The sequence below is a fragment of the Oncorhynchus gorbuscha genome, unplaced genomic scaffold (genome assembly GCF_021184085.1).
Source record: "Oncorhynchus gorbuscha isolate QuinsamMale2020 ecotype Even-year unplaced genomic scaffold, OgorEven_v1.0 Un_scaffold_914, whole genome shotgun sequence".
Lineage (NCBI taxonomy): Eukaryota > Metazoa > Chordata > Actinopteri > Salmoniformes > Salmonidae > Oncorhynchus > Oncorhynchus gorbuscha.
In genome coordinates, this window is record NW_025745877.1 from 109,542 (window position 1) to 127,500 (window position 17,959).

The following is a 17,959-nucleotide window of genomic DNA, read 5'->3' on the forward strand; positions in this document are numbered from 1 at the left end:
ATAGTAAAACTAGTAATAATAACAATAACAATAATAATTACAGTAATACTAATAACAGTAATAATAATAACATTAATAATAGTAATACTAGTAATAATAACATGAATAATAATAATAATATAATATCTATCATAACTAATCTAGTTAGACTGTTTAATGAATGGCTGTCAGGGGGAGAGAACCCTGTTCCTGGAGTTCTGCAACTCAGCACCACACCTGACCAACTTAGATAATTGATCAGGTCAGTTCAGCCTAAATTCAACACACCTGGTCTTCCTGGTTGATTAAATCCCAAACCTGCGGCCCTCCAGGACCAGGGCTGCCTGCCACTGATTTATTGCATTCGGGAGATGCTAATAGAGGAAATGTGAAAAGCTGATAGGACACATTAAACAAAGAAAGAGGAGCCTGTCTTATCTATTCTAAAACCTTGACAGAGACAAAAATAGATCCTAGATCATTAGCCCTATTGTGGGCATCGGAGCGGTCCGTAGAGAGGACGAACAGAGCAGAAGCAGGTGGGGATCATTGCAAGTATTTTTTTCTTTACCAATGTGCATGTCTAATATCTCTCTGATGTCTAAGGTCATTCCGTAATAGCAGCTTTTTAAAACAGCCTCCCTGGGATGTCTCTGAATAAAATATGTCTTGCATGGCTGAGGCACTACCAGGGTACTTTGTATCATCTAATATGGAGACAGAGGATGGCTGAGGCACTACCAGGGTACTTTGTATCATCTAATATGGAGACAGAGGATGGCTGAGGCACTACCAGGGTACTTTGTATCATCTAATATGGAGACAGAGGATGGCTGAGGCACTACCAGGGTACTTTGTATCATCTAATATGGAGACAGAGGATGGCTGAGCAGCTTGCTGGACGGCCATCCCTCTCTCACCCTCCCCTCCCTCTCCCTCTCCCTCTCCCTCTCCCTCTCTCTTTTTCTCAGCTGTCATTGTGAGCTTTATTAAAGTGTCTTTCAGTGAAGATGAATGACAGGCAGAGCTAGAGAACATCAGTCTTGTACCAGGGAGAGTTATGTCTGTTTCAGCATGGTATTATATTAAACAGAGGTCAAATTGGAATCACAATATCCATCCAGCCAGGCATGAAGACATGCTGGCCTCTATCACTGTGGAGAGTGTTGTGGTAGACGGTGTGTGTGTGTTTGTTTGTGTGTGCGGCTGCCAGGGTCCTGAGTGGAATATCACATCATCAATCAAATGCTGTCCATCTCAGACGTGTGTGAAATGTGTTTCTTGTACATAAATCCTCAGGCTGATTCCTGGCCGGCATCTTCCTTTCTTTGCCTCCAAACTTACAACAAGATCTTAACAACAAGTTCCCAGACATACTCCTCCTCAACCAAGACCTGAAAGACCTCGTCAACAACAACAACAACTATACATCGGGCTGCAGCCAGAAACACAAAGAAAACACATGTATTCTAGGTAACTAGGTAACTAGGTGACTAGGTAACTAGGTAACTAGGTGACTAGGTAACTAGGTAACTAGGTGACTAGGTGACTAGGTAACTAGGTAACTAGGTGACTAGGTAACTAGGTGACTAGGTGACTAGGTAACTAGGTGACTAGGTGACTAGGTGACTAGGGTGACTAGGTGACTAGGTGACTAGGTAACTAGGTGACTAGGTGACTAGGTAACTAGGTGACTAGGTAACTAGGTAACTTGGTAACTGTGACTAGTTAGAATCCCCTCAGTAACTAGGTGACTAGGGTGCAACTAGGTGACTAGTGTCAACTAAAGGTAACTAGGTAACTTGGTAACTAGGTGACTAAGTAACTAGGTGACTAGGTGACTAGGTGACTAGGTAACTAGGTGAAGGCTAGGTGAAGGTAATAACAGCAATGGAGTTGGCGAGACAGCAGAAACAGATCTGGGTGAAGACTCCACTGCAATACCTTCTTTGTGTTATTAAACCTCAGACTCAGATGTGATTGGTGGTTAAAAAAAGAGGGAATGAGGCCAGGCCAATCATGTTGATCCGCTGTTAGAATCCCCTCAGTACAGTATGAATACTATATGGAGCACAGGGGGATCAGCCCTAATACCAGCAGCTACTGGAAATCAATCATCTCAAGCTCCAAATGAAAAGACAGTCAAGCTAAAGCCTTAATGAATAAATGCAGAGCGAACATAATCGCTGTGTGTGTGTGTGTGTGTGTGTGTGTGTGTGTGTGTGTGTGTGTGTGTGTGTGTGTGTGTGTGTGTGTGTGTGTGTGTGTGTGTGTGTGTGTGTGTGTGTGTGTGTGTCACATCTGTGTGTGTGTGTGTGTGTGTGTGTGTGTGTGGAGTGTAGAGTGTAGACATGTACATCTCTAGAGAGAGAGAGAGAGAGAGAGAGAGAGAGAGAGAGAGAGAACAGAGAGAGAGAGAGAGAGAGAGAGAAAGGGTCACATCTCTAGAGAGAGAGAGAGAGAGAGCTCTTACATCTCTAGAGAGAGAGAGAGAGAGACCTCCGCTTACATCCCTAGAGAGAGAGAGAGAGAGAGAGAGAGAGAGAGAGAGAGAGAGAGAGAGAGAGACCTCCGCTTACATCTCTAGAGACCTCCGCTTACATCTCTAGAGAGAGAGAGAGAGAGAGAGAGAGAGAGAGAGAGAGAGAGAGAGAGAGAGAGAGAGAGAGAGAGAGACCTCCGCTTACATCTCTAGAGAGAGAGAGAGAGAGACCTCCGCTTACATCTCTAGAGAGAGAGAGAGAGAGAGAGAGAGAGAGAGAGACCTCCGCTTACAGAGAGAGAGAGAGAGAGAGAGAGAGAGCTTACAGAGAGAGAGAGAGAGAGAGAGAGAGAGAGACCTCCGCTTACATCTCTAGAGAGAGAGAGAGAGAGAGACCTCCGCTTACATCTAGAGAGAGAGAGAGAGAGCTTTACATCTCTAGAGAGAGAGAGAAAGAGAGAGAGACCTCCGCTTACATCTCTAGAGAGAGAGAGAGAGAGAGAGAGAGAGAGACCTCCGCTTACATCTCTAGAGAGAGAGAGAGAGAGAGAGAGAGAGAGACCTCCGAGAGAGACCTCCGCTTACATCTCTAGAGAGAGAGAGAGAGAGAGACCTCCGCTTACATCTCTAGAGAGAGAGAGAGAGAGAGACCTCCGCTTACATCTCTAGAGAGAGAGAGAGAGAGAGAGAGAGAGAGAGAGAGAGAGAGAGAGAGACCTCCGCTTACATCTCTAGAGAGAGAGAGAGAGAAAGAGAGAGAGAGAGAGAGAGAGAGAGAGAGAGAGAGAGAGAGAGCTTACATCTCTAGAGAGAGAGAGAGAGAGAGAGAGAGAGAGAGAGAGAGAGAGAGAGAGAGAGAGAGAGAGAGAGAGAGAGAAAGAGAGAGAGAGACCTCCGCTTACATCTCTAGAGAGAGAGAGAGAGAGAGAGAGAGACCTCCGCTTACATCTCTAGCTTACATCTCTAGAGAGAGAGAGGAGAGAGAGAGAGAGACCTCCGCTTACATCTCTAGAGAGAGAGAGAGAGAGAGAGAGAAAGAGAGAGAGAGACCTCCGCTTACATCTCTAGAGAGAGAGAGAGAGAAGAGAGAGAGACCTCCGCTTACATCTCTAGAGAGAGAGAGAACTCCGCTTACATCTCTAGAGAGAGAGGGAGAGAGAGAGCTTACATCTCTAGAGAGAGAGAGCTTACATCTCTAGAGAGAGAGAGAGAGAGAGAGAGAGAGAGAGAGAGAGAGAGAGAGAGAGAGAGAGAGAGAGAGAGAGAGAGAGAGAGAGAGAGAGAGAGAGAGAGAGCGAGAGAGGCCTCAGCTTGCATCTCTAGCCAGAGAAAACATGTCCTCTGTGGGTAGCGCTGTTAGCCCCTTCCCCCCTGGGGTAGAGCAGAGGAGCTGTATGTGTAGACAAGGTGTTTCATTTCTAACACTGCTGCCAGGATTAGTCTGCAAACCTGCTGTGCAAATATTGTACGGGACAGGAGCACTATGCACAAAAATAAATTCCCAACTGCATAGAATCTCTCTCTTCCTTAGTCATACACTTTGTTGTTAGACTTGTGGTAGAGTTTCAGCAATACAATTACACACTGTAGATTCCTTCAGAGACATCAAGGGCAGAAACTGAGCTCAAGTGTGAAATTCCTTCTTTCCCCACAAAGGAGGAGGCTATCAGCAAACTGAAACTGTGTTGTTTGCACTGAAAGCACCTGTTTCCACCTCCTAAATCAGGGGAATAAGGAACAGAGCTCGCTGGGACCGACGACCATGTGTGCAGAAGGCTTTAGTACATACCTCATGGTAAATGGGACGGTGTGTGTGTCTGTGTGTCTATGTATGTATGTATGTATGTATGTATGTATGTATGTATGTATGTATGTATGTATGTATGTATGTATGTATGTATGTATGTATGTATGTATGTATGTATGTATGTATGTATGTATGTATGTATGTATGTATGTATGTATGTATGTATGTATGTATGTATGTATGTATGTATGTATGTATGTATGTATGTATGTATGTATGTGTCTATGTATGTATGTGTCTATGTATGTATGTGTCTATGTATGTATGTGTCTATGTATGTATGTGTCTATGTATGTATGTGTCTATGTATGTATGTATGTATGTATGTATGTATGTATGTATGTATGTATGTATGTATGTATGTATGTATGTATGTATGTATGTATGTATGTATGTATGTATGTATGTATGTATGTATGTATGTATGTATGTATGTATGTATGTATGTATGTATGTATGTATGTATGTATGTATGTATGTATGTATGTGTATGTGTGTGTGTGTGTGTGTGTGTGTGTGTGTGTGTGTGTGTGTGTAGAAGGCTTTAGTACATACCTGTCTTGGTGTTCCCTCCCTTGTATGTGATTCGCCTGATGGCGTCGAGCAGCGTTTCCTTGTTAGCGTATGAGTTCAGCTTGAACTCAGTCCTGGCATCATCACTGAACTGTGCTATAGCAACCTGTCAGTAAGAGGGAGAGAGAGAAAGGGGGAGAGAGAGAGGGAGAAAAACAGAGAAAGAGAGAGAGAGAGAGAGAGAGAGAGAGAGAGAGAGAGAGAGAGAGAGAGAGAGAGAGAGAGAGAGAGAGAGAGAGAGAGAGAGAGAGAGAGAGAGAGAGAGAGAGAGAGAGAGAGAGAGAGAGAGAGAGAGAGAGAGAGAGAGAGAGAGAGAGAGAGAGAGAGAGAGAGAGAGAGAGAGAGAGAGAGAGTGAGAAAAGGAGAGAGGGAGAGGGAGGTGTAAAAGCTTTCATCACAGCCAGAGATAATTCTAACAGTGTTTTTGGCTTGGGGGGGGTTTAGGGGTTGTTTATCATTTGGAATGTTGAACATGAATCTGTTCTAAAAAATGTAGAAAATAACTTTACAGAACAAAAATTATAAACGCAACATGCAACAATTTCAAAGATTTTACTGAGTTACAGTTCATATGAGGAAATCAGTCAACTGAAATCAATTCATTAGGACTTAATCTATGGATTTCATATGACCGGGTCACAATTGTCCTCAGGAGGTCGTTGCGGTATCTCTGTTCATTCAAACAGCCATCGATAAAATGCAATTGTGTTTGTTGTCCGTAGCTTATGCCTGCCCATACCATTAACCCCACCATCACCATGGGGCACTCTGTTCACAACGTAGACATCAGCAAACCACTCGACTACACGACGCCATACACGTGGTCTGCGGTTGTGAGGCCGGTTGGATGTACTGCCAAATTCTATAAAATGACATTGGAGGCGGTTTATGGTAGGAAATTAACATTCAATTCTCTGGCAACAGCTCTGGTGGACATTCCTGTGGTCAGCGTGCCAATTACACGCTCCTCAAAACTTGAGACATCTGTGGCATTGTGTTGTGTGACAACAATTCACATTTTAGAGTGGCCTTTTATTGTCCCCAGCGCAAGGTGCACCTGTGTAATGTTCATGCTGTTTAATAATTAGCTTCTTGATATGCCACAACTGTGAGGTGGATTGATTATCTTAACAAAGGTGAAACGCTCACTAACAGGGATGCAAACACATTTGTGCACAATATTTTAGAGAAATAAGCTTTTTGTGCGTATGGAACATTTCTGGGATCTTTTATTTCAGCTCATGAAACATGGGACCAACACTGCACATGTTGCGTTTATATTTTGGTTCAGTGTAAGTTGCCAATGAAGAATCCAGAACTTATAGTCGCATACTGAATGCACGCTTTCATTGGCATCTTAGCAACTATTTTGCAACATCTTTGGAACAGATGTCTCTGTCTTCCTCAATGTCCCCTCAGGAATCTATCCCTGTTCCCTTCCCTCAACTCACTCTCCTTATGTCCCCTCAGGAATCTATCCCTGTCCCCTCATGGAATCTATCCCTGTCCTCTTCCCCTCTTTCCCCCTCAATGAATCTATCCTGTCCCTCCTCTTCCCTCAATGTCTCGCTTCCCTTCTCACTCTCCTTATGTCCCCTCAGGAATCTATCCCTGTCCCTCAATGTCCTGCTTCCCTCAATGTCCTCAGGAATCTATCCCTGTCCCTCAATGTCTTGCTTTCCTTCTCACACTCCTTATGTCTCCTCAGGAATCTATCCCTGTCCCTCCTCTTCCCTCAATGTCCTGCTTCCCTTCTCACTCTCCTTATGTCTCCTCAGGAATCTATCCCTGTCCCTCAATGTCTCGCTTCCCTTCTCACTCTCCTTATGTCTGTTTTTCTATTTGTCTGTCTGAGAGCCTAACTACTGTAGCCAGGACCCTCTGCACTGCATGTCCCCTCAGGAATCTATCCCTGTCCCTCCTCTTCCCTCAATGTCCTGCTTCCCTTCTCACTCTCAGTCCCCTCAGATTCCTCCATTACCCATCAGCCCCTAATACAGTAGTAAGGGGATACGGAGGACTTTAGTAATGCAGCCTTGTGTCAATAACCTACCAGTTCCTCAGTAATGGGCTGTGAACGGTCTGAAAGAGAAGGCTTGATGAAGATCTATGGGCCTCTGTTTATAATGTCTAGACACCAGTCTATTCCAATATAATGGTCTCTCCCTTGAGACCTCGTTTAGATGTGGGTCTGTTTATAATGTCTAGTCACCAGTCTATTCCAATATAATGGTCTCTCCCTTGAGACCTGGTTTAGATTTGGCTCTGTTTGGTGATGTTAGCACAGGCTTTATCTAAACCTAACCTCACCCTGACCTGTGACCCTAACCTCACTCTAACCTGTGACCCTAACCTCACCCGTACCTGTGACCCTAACCTCACCCTGACCTGTGAACCTAACCTCACCCTGACCTGTGAACCTAACCTCACCCTAACCTGTGACCCTAACCTTACTCTAACCTGTGACCCTAACCTCATCCTGACCTGTGACCCCAACCTCACTCTAACCTGTGACCCTAACCTCACCCTAACCTGTGACCCCAACCTCACCCTAACCTGTGACCCTAACCTCACCCTAACCTGTGACCCTAACCTCACCCTAACCTGTGACCCTAACCTCACCCTAACCTGTGACCCTAACCTCACTCTGACCTGTGACCCTAACCTCACTCTGACCTGTGTGTACTGGACTAGACCAGCCACTCATAGGACATTTTGCTTTCTCAAACATCAGTGGCTGAGATGGATGAGATCAGGTTACTGTTAGACAATGTTCTCCTTCAACACATTGCATTGGGTTATATTTAATTTATTCATTATTTCCGTGAGATATTGGCTGAATGCATAACTCTACAATATCGAGGTGTTGTCATTGGTCTTACCTGTGTGCCGTCAGGACCAATCAGATCCAGAGATCCCATCGTACTGTACAGGAAGCGGATAATCTTCTGGAAGTTGTCGTCTCCGATGCTCCAAGACCCGTCCACCAAGAAGACCAGGTCAGCTTTGGCTGCCTTACAGACTGGGGGGAGGGAGGCAGGTAGGGAGGGAGGTAGGGAGGGAGGTAGGGAGGCAGGGAGGGAGGGAGGGAGGGAGGGAGGGAGGGAGGCAGGGAGGGAGGGAGGCAGGGAGGGAGGGAGGGAGGGAGGGAGGGAGGGAGGGAGGGAGGGAGGGAGGGAGGGAGGGAGGGAGGGAGGGAGGGAGGGAGGGAGGGAGGGAGGGAGGGAGGGAGGGAGGGAGGGAGGGAGGGAGGGAGGGAGGGAGGGAGGGGGAGGGAGGGAGGGAGGGGAGGGAGGGAGGGAGGGAGGCAGGGAGGGAGAGAGGCAGGGAAGGAGGCAGGGAGGGAGAGAGGCAGGGAGGGAGAGAGGCAGGGAGGGAGAGAGGCAGGGGAGAGGCAAGGAGGCAGGGAAGGAGGGAGGGAAGCAGGGAGGGAGAGAGGCAGGGAGGGAGAGAGGCAAGGAGGCAGGGAAGGAGGGAGGGAAGCAGGGAGGGAGGCAGGGAGGGAGGGAAGGAGGCAGGGAGGGAGAGAGGCAGGGAGGGAAAGAGGCAGGGAGGGAGAGAGGCAGGGAGGGAGAGAGGCAGAGGAATTCCAAACACAGAGGAGAGCCTCAACCCTTCAGGCAGGAGCTGGTAAGCCTCATATTGTCAGTCTCATTACAGCAGGCCAGCTGGTAAGCCTTAACCCTTCAGAGAGGCCAGCTGGAGCCTCATATTTCAGTCTCATTACAACAGGCCAGCTGGTAAGCCTCATATTGTCAGTCTCATTACAACAGGCCAGCTGGTAAGCCTCATATTTCAGTCTCATTACAGCAGGCCAGCTGGTAAGCCTCAACCCTTCATTCTCATTACAACAGGCCAGCTGGTAAGCCTCATATTGTCAGTCTCATTACAACAGGCCAGCTGGTAAGCCTCATATTGTCAGTCTCATTACAACAGGCCAGCTGGTAAGCCTCAACTCTTCAGTCTCATTACAACAGGCCAGCTGGTAAACCTCAATCTTCAGTCTCATTACAACAGGCCAGCTGGTAAGCCTCAAATTCTTCAGTCTCATTACAACAGGCCAGCTGGTAAGCCTCAATTCTTCAGTCTCATTACAACAGGCCAGCTGGTAAGCCTCATATCTTCAGTCTCATTACAACAGGCCAGCTGGTAAGCCTCAATCTTCAGTCTCATTACATCAGGCCAGATGGTAAGCCTCATATCTTCAGTCTCATGACAACAGGCCAGCTGGAAAGCCTCAACCCTTCAGTCTCATTACATCAGGCCAGATGGTAAGCCTCATATCTTCAGTCTCATTACAACAGGCCAGCTGGTGGAGAGTGGGGATGAACTATCTTACTATCTGTCTCCTCCAGAAGCTTTATCTACTTCCTACTACACAGAGACAGATAAGATCTTCCTTCGTGCTAATTAAAGGTTCAGGGCAGCCATCTTTATCTCAATATATCTGTCTGAGTGGGGAGAGGAAAACTGAAAACTACAGTAGCTGTTATTGGCAGAGAGGTTTGGAACACTCTTTCTCATTGGTCTATTAACGATGTCACCAGGCAGGCCAAAACTCCATCCCACCAAAACAGACTGTCTGTTCAAACAGCTCTTACACTAACATGGCTTTATCATCATTTTCACAATTCTCAGAATATGAGGAACGGCTAGATCTGGCCTGTATCTCAGAATGTGAGGAACAACTAGACCTGGCCTGTATCTCAGAATGTGAGGAACGACTAGACCTGGCCTGTATCTCAGAATGTGAGGAACAACTAGATCTGGCCTGTATCTCAGAATGTGAGGAACAACTAGACCTGGCCTGTATCTCAGAATGTGAGGAACAACTAGACCTGGCCTGTATCTCAGAATGTGAGGAACAACTAGAGCTGGCCTGTATCTCAGAATGTGAGGAACAACTAGAGCTGGCCTGTATCTCAGAATGTGAGGAACAACTAGAGCTGGCCTGTATCTCAGAATGTGAGGAACAACTAGAGCTGGCCTGTATCTCAGAATGTGAGGAACAACTAGAGCTGGCCCGTCTCTCAGAATGTGAGGAACAACTAGACCTGGCCTGTATCTCAGAATGTGAGGAACAACTAGAGCTGGCCTGTATCTCAGAATGTGAGGAACAACTAGAGCTGGCCCGTCTCTCAGAATGTGAGGAACGACTAGACCTGGCCAGGCACCGACCATAGCTGGTCGGTGCCTGGTACAAAGAGGGTTGGGAATCACTGGGCTACACTTTGAGGAACAAAGACAGTGTAGAGTGTAGAGGAATGGCAAGAGAAATGTCTGGCCTGTTTGATCTTTGTTTAAACAAGCCAGAGAGTTAGAATTATAACAAATTGACTGGTACAAACCTCTAGAGGTGGGACAAATATGTTCAGTCTGAAGTGCTTAGAATTATAGCAGAGTTCTTAGAATGGTGGGAGAGTTCTTAAGGGAAGGTTGTTATGGCAGGGTTCTAATCAAACCGGACAGGAAGTATCGACAGGATGGGAGGAAGGCTTGATACACAGCCAGGCAGCAGTGCACCATGGGGGGATAGAAGTGTGCAAGGCTCTTTCTCAATTTGTCTTTCATCGATTTAATCGATTCCTCCCACGCTCTATCCTCGCCTCATTCACAAAACGCATTGGAGAAGATCCAAGGTCCCGCCCATCGAACCTTCTCCTCCCACGCTCTATCCTCGCCTCATTCACAAAACGCATTGGAGAAGATCCAAGGTCCCGCCCATCGAACCTTCTCCTCCCACGCTCTATCCTCGCCTCATTCACAAAACGCATTGGAGAAGATCCAAGGTCCCGCCCATCGAACCTTCTCCTCCCACGCTCTATCCTCGCCTCATTCACAAAACGCATTGGAGAAGATCCAAGGTCCCGCCCATCGAACCTTCTCCTCCCACGCTCTATCCTCGCCTCATTCACAAAACGCATTGGAGAAGATCCAAGGTCCCGCCCATCGAACCTTCTCCTCCCACGCTCTATCCCGCCTCATTCACAAAACGCATTGGAGAAGATCCAAGGTCCCGCCCATCGAACCTTCTCCTCCCACGCTCTATCCTCGCCTCATTCACAAAACGCATTGGAGAAGATCCAAGGTCCCGCCCATCGAACCTTCTCCTCCCACGCTCTATCCTCGCCTCATTCACAAAACGCATTGGAGAAGATCCAAGGTCCCGCCCATCGAACCTTCTCCTCCCACGCTCTATCCTCGCCTCATTCACAAAACGCATTGGAGAAGATCCAAGGTCCCGCCCATCGAACCTTCTCCTCCCACGCTCTATCCTCGCCTCATTCATTGGAGAAGATCCAGGTCCCGCCCAAACGCAAAACGCATTGGAGAATTGGATTGGAAGATCCAAGGTCCCGCCCATCGAACCTTCTCCTCCCACGCTCTATCCTCGCCTCATTCACAAAACGCATTGGAGAAGATCCAAGGTCCCGCCCATCGAACCTTCTCCTCCCACGCTCTATCCCCGCCTCATTCACAAAACGCATTGGAGAAGATCCAAGGTCCCGCCCATCGAACCTTCTCCTCCCACGCTCTATCCTCGCCTCATTCACAAAACGCATTGGAGAAGATCCAAGGTCCCGCCCATCGAACCTTCTCCTCCCACGCTCTATCCTCGCCTCATTCACAAAACGCATTGGAGAAGATCCAAGGTCCCGCCCATCGAACCTTCTCCTCCAATGAGATTGAGAAGAAGTTCAGTACTTCTGACTTCTACTATTATTAGGAGCTAGAGATAATATCCAACATGCAATATTCAACTAATCCCGCTGGAAAAACGACCTTGAGGACTTTGCTGAGAATACATCGATAAAAGATGTTTTCAGTCTATTACGGTGCAGTAAAAACCACCTTCTTATTTCTCATTTATTTCAACCTGTGAAGAACTTAATACTTATCACAAATCTGATGATTGCAGTTCACCTAAAAATGGACCAGGACTTAAAGTCTCAGGGGGCTGTCTGCCTATGGTATTTGGTAGTGTGTATATGAAGGTCAGTAGAGGAGGGAGGAAGCAAAGCCTCAGCTAATGTAGTAAGTAATGCATGCAGATGCTGTGTAAATATGCACAGACTGGAGCTGCTGCTTGTCTGAGCCGCACTGCAAATGTTTGATAAGATACTGGATAATCCCCAAGAAAGAAGACTTAAAAAGTTGATAAGATACTGGATACCCCTCAAGAAAGAACACTTAAAAAGTTGATAAGATACTGGATACCCCTCAAGAAAGAAGACTTAAAAAGTTGATAAGATACTGGATACCCCTCAAGAAAGAAGACTTAAAAAGTTGATAAGATACTGGATACCCCTCAAGAAAGAAGACTTAAAAAGTTGATAAGATACTGGATACCCCCCAAGAAAGAAGACTTAAAAAGTTGATAAGATACTGGATACCCCTCAAGAAAGAAGAATTATTTACCTCCAAAAACTCTTCCTCAGCTGAATAAATACCACTAAGTACCGGTACTTGTTTGGTGATTGTATAATGTGGTTCATTTGCTATAAAAGCAAGATATATTTTTATTTATCTGTGGTACCTCAGTGTGCTGAAGTAAAGGTGAACTGTCATCAGAGATGTAGTGAGGGTTTGAGAAAGGTCACACTATGGTGGGGACAGCAGAGGGAGAGGAAGAGGTGTGTGTGTGTGTGTGTGTGTGTGTGTGTGTGTGTGTGTGTGTGTGTGTGTGTGTGTGTGTGTGTGTGTGTGTGTGTGTGTGTGTGTGTGTGTGTGTGTGTGTGTGTGTGTGTGTGTGTGTGTGTGTGTGTGTGTGTGTGTGTGTGTGTGTGTGTGTGTGTGGACACAGTGGCAGTTCTTCTCTCTTACCTTCCTTGGCGGGCGGTATGGTCGGTAGGGGGGACGTGGGGGGTGGTGTTGGTGGCTGGGTGGGGGCGGGGACTAGAAAACACAGAGAGACAAGCACATAAATCATCACGGTACATCCATCATACCTCTCTATCCACACACACACACCTACAGGGGGCAAAACAAGTATTTAGTCAGCCACCAATTGTGCAAGTTCTCCCACTTAAAAAGATGAGAGAGGCCTGTAATTTTCATCATAGGTACACTTCAACTATGACAGACAAAATGAAAAAAAAGAAATCCAGAAAATCACATTGTAGGATTTTCAATGAATTTATTTGCAAATTATGGTGGAAAATACGTATTTGGTCACCTACAAACAAGCAAGATTTCTGGCTCTCACAGACCTGTAAGTTCTTCTTTAAGAGGCTCCTCTGTCCTCCACTCGTTACCTGTATTAATGGCACCTGTTTGAACTTGTTATCAACTTGTTTTTTGCCCCACTGTACCAGCATCCACCTCCCTCTCCCATGCTGTCCCCAAACAATGCCTCTCTTTTGGATAAGCCAGAGAGGTTTTTCTGTGGTGAGTGATAGCAGCAGCAGCAGCAGCAGCAGTGTCACCTCCTCCTGGGGGGAGAGCAGCTATCTGTATCCCTGGCAGCGAGTGAGCATCTCCTGTCCCCTAAACAGACCAGTTCTCCCCACCTCATTGCCTTGCCAATGGCCTGCATCATTAGCCTACTATTGTTGCTTCTAAGGGACAGTCGTGCTGTGAGGGACTGACGCCGTGTCCTAAATGACACCCTATCCCCGTTGTAAATGTAGGGAACAGGCTACCGTTTGGGACGTACCCTAAAGGGAGGTGAAATGAGTTGTGGCTGGTGCTCAGCCACACAGGCAGAGAGCAGCTCTGGGGGGGAAGGTTTCATTTACCAGACGAAAGGAGAGAAAGCATGCTTTGTCTTCACTGAGCCGAGCTGATCTACAGGCCAGTCAGTCGTAAGCCACAACAGCCATTAAAGGTAATGGGATCAAGGCTGTTATCTGGGGGGGCTTTTGCATGGCCTGGAGCAACACTGGAATGATCGGTTCTATGGTTTCCCACTGCTTTCAGCCTCACATCGTTGACTCTGCTGTTTCAATGTGTAACATACACTATGACAGGTCATCTTCATTTCTACTGCCAATACATACAATCCAATGTTCATAGCTGGTCATTCTGTTCTACTCCCATAAGAGAGATTGTTGAGGTCAGTTGGTACCTACGTGTTGTAGTGATGAGAGTGTTGAGGTCAGTTGGTACCTACGTGTTGTAGTGATGAGAGTGTTGAGGTCAGTTGGTACCTACGTGTTGTGTCTGTGATGAGAGTGTTGTTGGTCGTGTTGAGTCTGTGAGTGTTGAGGTCAGTTGGTACCTACGTGTTGTGTCTGTGATGAGAGTGTTGAGGTCAGTTGGTACCTACGTGTTGTGTCTGTGATGAGAGTGTTGAGGTCAGTTGGTACCAGTGTTGAGGTCAGTTGGTACCTGTGATGAGAGTGTTGAGGTCAGTTGGTGTTGTAGTGATGAGAGTGTTGAGGTCAGTTGGTACCTACGTGTTGTGTCTGATGAGTGTTGAGGTCAGTTGGTAGTGTTGAGGTCAGTTGGTACCCGTGTTGTGTCTGTGATGAGAGTGTTGAGGTGTTGGTCGTGTTGTGATGATGAGAGTGTTGAGGTCAGTTGGTACCTACGTGTTGTAGTGATGAGAGTGTTGAGGTCAGTTGGTACCTACGTGTTGTGTCTGTGATGAGAGTGTTGAGGTCAGTTGGTACCTACGTGTTGTAGTGATGAGAGTGTTGAGGTCAGTTGACGTGTTGTGTCTGTGATGAGTGTTGAGGTCAGTTGGTACCTACGTGTTGTGTCTGTGATGAGAGTGTTGTCAGTTGGATGAGAGTGTTGAGGTCAGTTGGTACCTACGTGTTGTGTCTGTGATGAGAGTGTTGAGGTCAGTTGGTACCTACGTGTTGTAGTGATGAGAGTGTTGAGGTCAGTTGGTACCTACGTGTTGTAGTGATGAGAGTGTTGAGGTCAGTTGGTACCTACGTGTTGTGTCTGTGATGAGAGTGTTGAGGTCAGTTGGTACCTACGTGTTGTAGTGATGAGAGTGTTGAGGTCAGTTGGTACCTACGTGTTGTGTCTGTGATGAGAGTGTTGAGGTCAGTTGGTACCTACGTGTTGTAGTGATGAGAGTGTTGAGGTCAGTTGGTACCTACGTGTTGTAGTGATGAGAGTGTTGAGGTCAGTTGGTACCTACGTGTTGTAGTGATGAGAGTGTTGAGGTGTTGAGGTCAGTGTTGAGGTCAGTTGGTACCTACGTGTTGTCTGTGATGAGAGTGTTGAGGTCAGTTGGTACCTACGTGTTGTAGTGATGAGAGTGTTGAGGTCAGTTGGTACCTAGTGATGAGAGTGTTGAGGTCAGTTGGTACCTGTGATGAGAGTGTTGAGGTCAGTTGGTACCTACGTGTTGTGTCTGTGATGAGAGTGTTGAGGTCAGTTGGTACCTACGTGTTGTAGTGATGAGAGTGTTGAGGTCAGTTGGTACCTACGTGTTGTAGTGATGAGAGTGTTGAGGTCAGTTGGTACCTACGTGTTGTAGTGATGAGAGTGTTGAGGTCAGTTGGTACCTACGTGTTGTAGTGATGAGAGTGTTGAGGTCAGTTGGTACCTACGTGTTGTAGTGATGAGAGTGTTGAGGTCAGTTGGTACCTACGTGTTGTGTCTGTGATGAGAGTGTTGAGGTCAGTTGGTACCTACGTGTTGTGTCTGTGATGAGAGTGTTGAGGTCAGTTGGTACCTACGTGTTGTAGTGATGAGAGTGTTGAGGTCAGTTGGTTGTAGTGAGTGATAGAGTGTTGAGGTCAGTTGGTACCTACGTGTTGTGTCTGATGAGAGTGTTGAGGTCAGTTGGTACCTACGTGTTGTGTTGAGTGTTGAGGTCAGTTGGTACTGTGATGAGAGTGTTGAGGTCTACCTACGTGTTGTGTCTGTGATGAGAGTGTTGAGGTCAGTTGGTACCTACGTGTTTGTCTGTGATGAGAGTGTTGAGGTCAGTTGGTACCTACGTGTTGTAGTGATGAGAGTGTTGAGGTGTTGTAGTGATGAGAGTGTTGAGGTCAGTTGGTACCTACGTGTTGTAGTGATGAGAGTGTTGAGGTCAGTTGGTACCTACGTGTTGTGTCTGTGATGAGTGTTGAGGTCAGTTGGTACCTACGTGTTGTGTCTGTGATGAGAGTGTTGAGGTCAGTTGGTACCTACGTGTTGTAGTGATGAGAGTGTTGAGGTCAGTTGGTACCTACGTGTTGAGGTAGTGATGTGATGAGTGTTGAGGTCAGTTGGCGTGTTGTGTAGTGATGAGTGTTGAGGTCAGTTGGTACCTCGTGTTGTGTCATGTCCTGTATGAGAGTGTTGAGGTCAGTTGGTAAACGTGTTGTGTCTGTGATGAGTGTTGAGGTCAGTTTACCTACTGGCTGTTGAGGTCAGTTGGTCAGACGGCAGGTCCCTCCATGTCCTGTAGAAATCTTATACTGTTAGGGGTCAGATCATAGAAACACTGTCTAGACGCAGAGCCTCCAACACTCACTTCCTGTTTCTGGCCATCTGGAGAGACAACAACAATCAACAACAACAATTAAAAATCAACCTTTACAATCAGAGATGCAACATACTGTTGAATACAGATATGAAGATCATTTATAGAGCACAACATGGTCCTACCAGACTGATTCCTTAGTCTACATGTCAGAGAGACTCTTCTTTTAATACATTTCTATCTGAACGTACCACAACCTACTGAACACAACACAAAGAAATATCTGTTTAAATAGACTTCTATGGAAGAACAGAGTTCTATGGAAGAACAGAGTTCTATGGAAGAACAGAGTTCTATGGTAGAAAAGAGATCTATGGAAGAACAGAGTTCTATGGAAGAACAGAGTTCTATGGAAGAACAGAGTTCTATGGAAGAACAGAGTTCTATGGAAGAACAGAGATATATGGAAGAACAGAGTTCTATGGAAGAACAGAGTTCTATGGATGAACAGAGTTCTATGGATGAACAGAGTTCTATGGAAGAACAGAGATCTATGGAAGAACAGAGATCTATGGAAGAAGAGAGTTCTCTGGTAGAACAGTGTGGGCCTCTAATGTTAGCATCTTTGAAGCCAAAGACAGAGTGAACTGACACACACGAGACTAATGGTGTCCATTCATCAACTTCATTATTGCAATTCTTTTCCAAAGGTGTCTTCTTGTCATTGTAAATTGAATCGAGACTCTGCCACATCGGATGAAACCTCTTTTTGAAAAATGTTTTCAGCAGCTGAAACATCTTGAAGCAGCCAGTTTAGGCAAACACACACACACACACACACACACACACACACACACACACACACACACACACACACACACACACACACACACACACACACACACACACACACACACACACACACACACACACACACACACACATACACACACACACACACACACACATACATACACATACACCATTCGTGTGTATTTAACATGATCTGTGAATCCTGCAGTCAGATACCCTGGGCCACTGATCTGTACGTGACCCAGTCAGTCAGAATCAGAACAGAGGACAATAGAACTAAAGGTTCTGGAACTCTGCCTTCTAGATGTTCTCTAGCTGCTCCTGCATTCTAATTCCTCAAATCTCTCCTTCCAGAGATTTCCTTCCTCTGTCTCTGTCTGTCTGGCAGGGACAGAGGCAGTACTTTACCTGCAGCTCAAATGGCACCCTATTCCCTACAGAGTGCACTACTTTAGATCAGAGCCCTATGAGCCCTGGTCTCAGCTCGCCGGAGCTGAATGACAAAAAGGATGCACAGATTTGTATTTTCTTTCATTTAGAAAATACATGCTAAAACAGGAAGAATTCAAAAATATATATAATAATTTCTCAGAAATGTGTCATATTGGAAACAGATCAGGGATAATGTGTCTCTGCATCCCAATTACAGAAGGAGATGTACGAAGGTTCTCCTTCACAGTCTCGATGATTTCACCTAATAATGTCCAGGAACAAGGACCACAGAAACACTCATCCAATAATGGGATTAACCAAACATGTACCAGAGTCGTATGACTGCTGATTCCTGAGCTGAACAACTGGACGGGATGTTTTCACTGAAAGACCCTTTACAAACCCAGTTATGTGGAAGATGGTCAGATGTATTTGGCTAAAACATCAAACCCCCCAACAAATACCACCCTCCTTATTATACACTGGGGCAGCAGGGTAACCT

At 46.2% G+C, this 17,959-nt stretch overlaps 1 protein-coding gene across 1 annotated transcript in view; it reads right to left on the reverse strand.

Moving 5' to 3' along the window:
• Positions 1-17,959, reverse strand: part of LOC124020799 (collagen alpha-1(XIV) chain-like) — a 268,028-nt gene that overhangs the window by 106,826 nt on the left and 143,243 nt on the right. The window contains exons 25-29 of the mRNA XM_046336070.1: positions 16,174-16,280; positions 15,895-15,934; positions 12,666-12,737; positions 7,724-7,863; positions 4,824-4,947 (exon numbers count right to left, since the gene is read on the reverse strand). Coding sequence (XP_046192026.1) covers positions 4,824-4,947; positions 7,724-7,863; positions 12,666-12,737; positions 15,895-15,934; positions 16,174-16,280 — 483 coding nt within the window. The remainder of the gene's footprint in view (positions 1-4,823; positions 4,948-7,723; positions 7,864-12,665; positions 12,738-15,894; positions 15,935-16,173; positions 16,281-17,959) is intronic.